Source organism: Caloenas nicobarica, chromosome 16 (genome assembly GCF_036013445.1).
Source record: "Caloenas nicobarica isolate bCalNic1 chromosome 16, bCalNic1.hap1, whole genome shotgun sequence".
Lineage (NCBI taxonomy): Eukaryota > Metazoa > Chordata > Aves > Columbiformes > Columbidae > Caloenas > Caloenas nicobarica.
In genome coordinates, this window is record NC_088260.1 from 7027757 (window position 1) to 7034168 (window position 6412).

Consider the following 6412-nt stretch of genomic DNA (forward strand, 5'->3'; position numbering starts at 1 on the left):
GCTCCATATGACACATATACACAAAATAGACATAGTTTAAAGCCAAATTACACTTTTAATAAATGTGCTGTTCAGGATTAAATCACTTCTTAGGATTTTTTTTTGAATCCACGAAATTAGGATGTATGGAATAAGTTACTCTTTTAAAATCCATTTCTAAATACAGCACGGTGTGTAGATCTTCAGCTCTGTATGCGTGTGAGTGTGCACAAGTAACGGGAGTGTGTGTGTGTGTGTTGTGAGAGAACATATATATGTGTTCGAATCTGCCAAGGTAGAAGTGACAGGAACTGTGATTTGTGCTAACTAGCTATTGATCCAGTCAGATCTAGATGTTGTGTACAAGAAACAATAAAAGAGAAGGGGCCAGGAAGGATGCTGTGTGCAACTCCATTTAAAAATGGAAAAGAAGGGCCCCAAACAAACCAATTTATGTCCTTGCCTGGGTGAAGCATGGAGAATGCTGATGGGCTTTCTAGAGTCTGCTGTGCATGCTAAACACTCCCGCTCGAAATGAGAGTCTCCTGCGCTGGGCATTAACCATGAACAAAGAGACAAGCCGTGGGGGCGAGGATTCACGCTTCAGAAAGCCAAAGCTGGAAACCCAACCAGGACTGGAGGTAGGAAATCGCCCAGTTTTCAAACCACCTCAGCTCCCTTTTCATTTTCCCGACACCTTTCTTAGCAAAATTACTAAACACAGAGTACCATACAAAGTCAGTCTGTAGAACCAGATGTAATGGAAACAATTTTGAACTACGCTAGCGGTACCAAAACATCAGCTTCCCCAGGCATGAATAATGAGTTTATATTGTGTAAATTACACACGTGTACTTATAGCACATCAAAGAATTGCCTGCACACACTCATACAGCAGGTACATGCACGTGCATCTATTGTAATATCCACACACATGGTCGAGCAGCTTGGGAAATATGGCTTTGATAAGATAAAATAGAAACCAATTGAATCTATAATCATCTTTATCTTAAACAGCTTTTATAATAGAGGGCTTTCCGTTAAAATATTTTTTTCCTGAGCTTGGGGAATTATGATGCCCTCCAGATACGAGGAAGGATCAAAAATGACAACTAATGTAGAAATTAAACATCTGTCAGCTAAACAAGTTTTATACCAGTAGACCCAGAGCCTTATTTTAAATTGCCTTTCTATTAAAGGAAAAAAAAACCACGTTAAGAGCCTTTCAGTAGGCACTGTTAGTAGGCTCTTAATTAGCAGGGAAATACCCGGCATTTGAGAGACAGCACCACTAATAAATCTGTGTTTTCATGGTTTAGGAAGATCTCTGTAACAGTTCGGGGAAACGGCTGGAAGGCTCAGCCGGCACAGGGCTCTGCGGGAGCCCCTCCTCGGCACCCCATGCCTGCGTCTCCCACCTTGGCACCCCAGGCTCGGGAGCGCGGCTGGGGCTCTGCTGGGAGCCCCCCGCTCAGCAGCCCCGGGACCCCCGCCAGCCCGGGCTGCCGCAGCCAGCGGGAGCCGCTCTCCCGGAGGCACCATGGGGATGGCAGCGGGGACCGCCGTGGGGCCGGCCGGGCTGCAGGAGCTTTGTCCCCATCACCGGCCACCCCGGCAGAGCCACCCGGCATCCCGCAGCAGCAAGGCGCCTGGCACCCACCACGATCCTGCCCAGGGCTGGAGCAGCTCTGGGGCCAGCGTGCACCCGGTGCCCTGGGGCCAGAGCCCTGCCACCTCCCCTTTCCCGAGCAGCCCTCTGTCCCCCCAGGGGCCAGCACCCACGTGAGACAACAGATACCTTCTTTGCTGGCGTTCGCAGGCTTGGGCTTCTCCCAGGGCGCCATGGGCTTGTCCTCCTCCTGCCCTTCCATCAGGGCCTTCTCGCCAGGCAGGTACCAGGTGGAGTTGTGCTCCGCCATCAGGGAGTCCAGGTCGATGGTGCTCATGGTGCCCTTGACACCCTCCGAGCAGCAGCTGCCCAGGTCACTGTCCCCGTTCTGCCCCGCACACTCCCCCTTCTTGCTCTTCAGCCCCAAGGGCTGATCTTCCGAGATGCTGAACTGCTGCCGCTGGAGCTGGATCTGCGCCTGCAGGATCTCCAGGGGGTGGATCTCGTCCTGGGCAGAGGTGCTCGTGGGGGTCCGCACCTGCTCCATGCCCGGCGTGCTGGGGTGGGTGCCTGCTGTGGTGCTGAGCCCGTAGCTGTCAGGGGTCGAGGTAGACGTACTGAGGAGGCCGAGGGCCAGGGGCTTCTGTCCGTTGAGAAGTGCGTGCTCCCCACGGGGCAGCTTGGGCGAGCCACCCAGCAGCGGGCTGCGGGTGGGCTTGGAGGTGGCATTGTCGGAGCTGGAGGACACCTCGTCCTCGTTGCCATAGCTGGTGCTGACCTCATCGGGAAAGTCCACATGCGGGGAGCTGCCGTCCGACTTGGTCACGCTCTGGATGCCGCTGTCCAGGGAGGACATCAGGTCGGGCTGCTCGCCCAGCAGCAGCTCACCGCCCTTGCCCCACGAGGGTGAGGTCAGGGGCTTGTCATGGGGGGTGCCCCCGCCACGCTCCGTGCCCGCAGCCCCCGGCGGGCCCCCCGCCGCCAGCACCGCCGGCTGCCCAGGGCTGACGCCGGCCCCTCCGCCCTCCGCGGTCGAGAACTTCTCGAAGAAGGTGCCAGGGCTGACATGCCCGCTGTCCCGTTTCCGACGGCCCCGCCCCCGCCCGCCACCAGTCTTCCCCTCGCCGCCAGCCGCCGGCTCCAGCGCGTAGCCAGGCGAGAGGCTGCTCTCGGCCGGCAGCAGCGGGGCCACACTCGCCGCCTTGCCCGCGCCACCCCCGCCCGCAGGCGGCCCTGCCGGGAAGTAGTCCGGGGCAGCGGGTGGCGGTGGGTCGGGCTCAGCCTGGCTGAGCTTGCGTTTGGCCTCAGCTGGGCTCTTCTTGTTGAAGGTGACGTTGAGGTTTGGGGCGCCTAGGCTGGCGATCATGTTCTGGCAGGCGGTGGATAGGGCGGCCAAGCAGCTCTGCCCAAAGACGTTGTCCTTGCTGGCCGGCTTGCTGAAGGAGCCCAGCGAGAGAGCACCCAGCTTGCTGGCGGCGGGCCGTGGCGGCGGCGGCGGGGGGAACTCGGGTGGGGGCGGTGGGTAGGCGCCCGGTGAGGCGCTGAGGGCGGGTGCGGCGCCGTGGGCTGCCGGCTGCCGCGCTGCCGCCGTGAAGGGGAAGCCAGGCTGGGTGGCAAAGTCAGCAGGGCCGCGGCGCTCGGCAGGGGCACTGGGCAGCGCCACACCACCGCCCGGCGACTGCAGCTGCGAGAGGCCACCCATGGTGGGCGCGAAAGGCGGGTGGACACCGGGCGATGACAGGGCCTGCGCCGGCCCCTCACCCGCCATCCGCAGCGGCTCCTGCAGCCCCAGCCCACCGGCACCCGGCCGGAAAAGCATGGCAGCACCACCCGGCTGCAGGCCCAGCTCATGGGGGGCTGCCTCTGCCGGCAGCCCTGGTGCTGCCATGCGCCGCGGCAGCAGCTCCCCAGGCGGCGGCGGCCCCGTGAACCAGGCGCTGTCAGGAGCCAGGTGTGGTGCAGGCGGATCGAAGCTGCGGCCGCTGCTGCCGGCCTCCCGCTCGAAGGCGGGCGGTGGCAGGCCGCCGGGCGGGCCCACCTCACCATGGTGCCCCAGCTGCTGCAGGCTGGGCGGCCGCAGGCGCTGCTGGCTGCGCGAGGCCATCTGCTTCATCACCAGGGCCGCGTTCTGGCGCTGCGCCAGCGCCGGGTGCTCGGGGCCGCCGTGCGGCAGTGGTGCCCCGAAGGCCTCAGGTGCCGGCGGGGTGAACTCGCCCGGCAGGCCAGGGTACGCCGTCGGGGAGAGGTGGCTCTCCATGGCGGGGCCATGCATGCCGCTGCCCCAGGAGGCGCAGCGCTCGACGTTGGGGTTGCCAGGGAAGTCGAACCGCGGCCTCTTGGCGACGCTCACGTAGGGGGCATCGAAGTGCTGCAGTCTTTGATTTGGTGGCTGTTGCGGAGGAGGGTGCTGCATATTAAACACGGGGTCGGTGTAGGGATGCATATTCCTGTTCTCCAGTCTGTGAATAGGGTATTCAAACTGTGCATGCTGGTTCTGCATTATGGGCCCATTGTCCTGCAGGTTGGGGTTGGGAGCATTGGCTTCTGTTTGCTGTTGCCTAGGGATGGCTGGCGGGCAGGAGTTCTGTCTGGCCAGCAAGCCCGGCGGCTGCTGTGGCGGCTGCTGCTGCTGCATCAGTGGGTGCCTGGCGCTGGCCCCCGGCTCCAGGCTGGTGGACATCTTCCGTGTTCCCCCGAAGCGCTCGAAGAAGACACTGTGCTGCTGCGGCGGGTGCGCCTTGGCCACAGCCATGCCCGGTGCCCGGGACAGGGTGGGTGCCCCCGCGAAGCTGCCGCCCGATGGCACCTGCCTCCCGCCGCCGTAGTGCGGCAGCTGCCCCTCGGGCTCCGACGGGGAGAAGACGGGCAGCTCGAAGTGGCCGGCGGGGCCGTCGCCGGGGTAATTGTATTCCAGCGAGTCCACGCCACCCTGCGCAGGGAGCCGCCGCTGCTCCAGGCCATGGGGCTCGGAGGAGCCGGTCGCCGGCAGCCCGTGGAAGGAGGCGGCGCGGTTGGGGGACTGGTCGAGGGGCAGGCAGGGCGCCGGCACGGCGTGGCTGGAGGCGCCGGCGCTGTGGTGCTGGAAGTCGGGCAGGTTCCCGGGACGCTGCTGCCCGAAGCCCTCGCCGCCCTGGCTCTCGGCCATGTGCTCGTAGCCGTCGGCGAACGCCGTCTGTCCGCCCAGCGCGCCGCTGTAGCCCAGGAGCCGGCCGCCGTGCACGCAGGAGGCGCCGGGGTCGGGCCCGAAGTTGCCGCCGAAGTGCGGGGGGTGCTGGTGGGGGTGGTGGGCGCCGCCGTGGCCGCCGTGCGGCTGCTGCCCGCCGAAAAAGCCGTGCACCGGCGGCTGCATGCCGCCGCCGTGCAGCTCGGCGGGGCCGCGGCCAGGGAAGCCGTAGGCGTCCCCGGCCAGGCTCATGTTCATGCCCAGGAGGGGCGGCTCGCCCAGCGCGCCCAGGGCCGGGTCCACCGCCGCCGCCGCCGGGCCGCCGCCGGGGAAGGCCGGCGCCTTGAAGTGCGCGCTCATGCTCAGTCCGGGCTGGCCGAAGCCCCGCTCCGCCTGCCCGCCGCTCCGGCTGCTGCTCTGCGGCTCGAACTGCTCCAGCCCGAACATGCTGCGCGGCTCCTCAGAAGGGCATGGCCGCTCCGCGCCGCTCCGCCGTCCCGCTCCCCGCCGCGCCGGCCGCCGCTCGGCCGCCCCGCTCACATCCTGCCGCGCCGCCGGCACCGGCCGCCCGCCCGCGCTCACCCCGGCGGCTCGCCGCTCGCTGCCGCCCGCCGCCGGCCGCGCTGCGCTGCCCGAGAGCCGACGGGGCGGCGCGCCGCCGCTCACAGGCTCCGGCGCCCGGGAGCTCCGCGCCGCATCGCCGGCCCGCCGTGCGCTGCCCGCGGCTCGCAGGGCTCTGGCGGCGGCGGGGCCGGGGCGGCGGGGCCGGCGCTGCGTGCGGGCGCTGGGAGGGCTGCGCCGCGCTCCCCTGCGCGCTCCCTCGCTCTCACCCGGCGCTGACGGAGCAGCAACAAGTTTTGCATTTCAGCGATGAATTTCAGCCATCGGGGCTGCGCCAATGAGCGCCGCGCGGCCCGGGGCGGGGCTCGCCGTTAAGGTGGCTCCGCCGCGCCGCCCGGCCCCGCCCGCCCCGCGGCCCAGCGGGGTTCGCTCCGGCGCAGGGCGGGTCGTTCTCGGTGGCCGGCGGCGGAGCTGCTCCCGGCGCGCACGGAGCGCGGGCGGCTGAGGAGCCGCGCGGAGTCCCGGGGTGCGGGCGGCGGGGGCCCGGGGCGGGAGGCACCCGGTCTGGAACGGACCAGCGGGGCCGGGGGACCCTCGCCGCCCGCCAGGCACGGCTGATCCCGCGCTCCCAGCCACGCCGTACTGCCCGCCCGGGCCGACTGGCCGAAACCCACCCGGCGGTCGGGTGCGGAGAGAAGGCTCCCGGCGTCCCCGGCGTCCCCGCCGTCCCGCAGCGCCCGCGAACTCCGAGCCGGTCGCCGAGCGGCGGCCCCTTCGGAAGAGCCGGGCGGCCTAGAGCCCGGGTGTCAGCGGGAGCGGGGATGTCAGAGCCCGGCCTCCCTGGAGGCAGAAACATCCATCAGGTGCGGCGGGTTTAGAACAGGCGGCAGGATAAGGCACTTCAGGTGTTCACGACTCGCACATGTCAATAGTTTAAAAAAATAAAAATGAAAATTACTCCGACCAAAAAAATGAGATCTATAAATAAGCGACCGAGAAGTATTTGTATATGGCAGGAGAGTTTTAAAGGGATTTTTTTCTGCAGAATCAGGATGCCGCGCTGTGATTAAATATTGATTTTGTGTAATTAGTTTTCATGT

General features: G+C 65.4%; 1 protein-coding gene across 2 annotated transcripts in view; it reads right to left on the reverse strand.

Moving 5' to 3' along the window:
* The window catches only part of MN1 (MN1 proto-oncogene, transcriptional regulator), a 92232-nt gene extending 86658 nt beyond the window's left edge, over nt 1-5574 (reverse strand). For both annotated transcript variants that reach the window (XM_065646158.1, XM_065646157.1), the window contains exon 1: nt 1778-5574. In XM_065646158.1, coding sequence (XP_065502230.1) covers nt 1778-5198 — 3421 coding nt within the window. In that variant the 5' untranslated portion in view covers nt 5199-5574. The remainder of the gene's footprint in view (nt 1-1777) is intronic.
* Nucleotides 5575-6412: the final 838 nt, after the last annotated feature.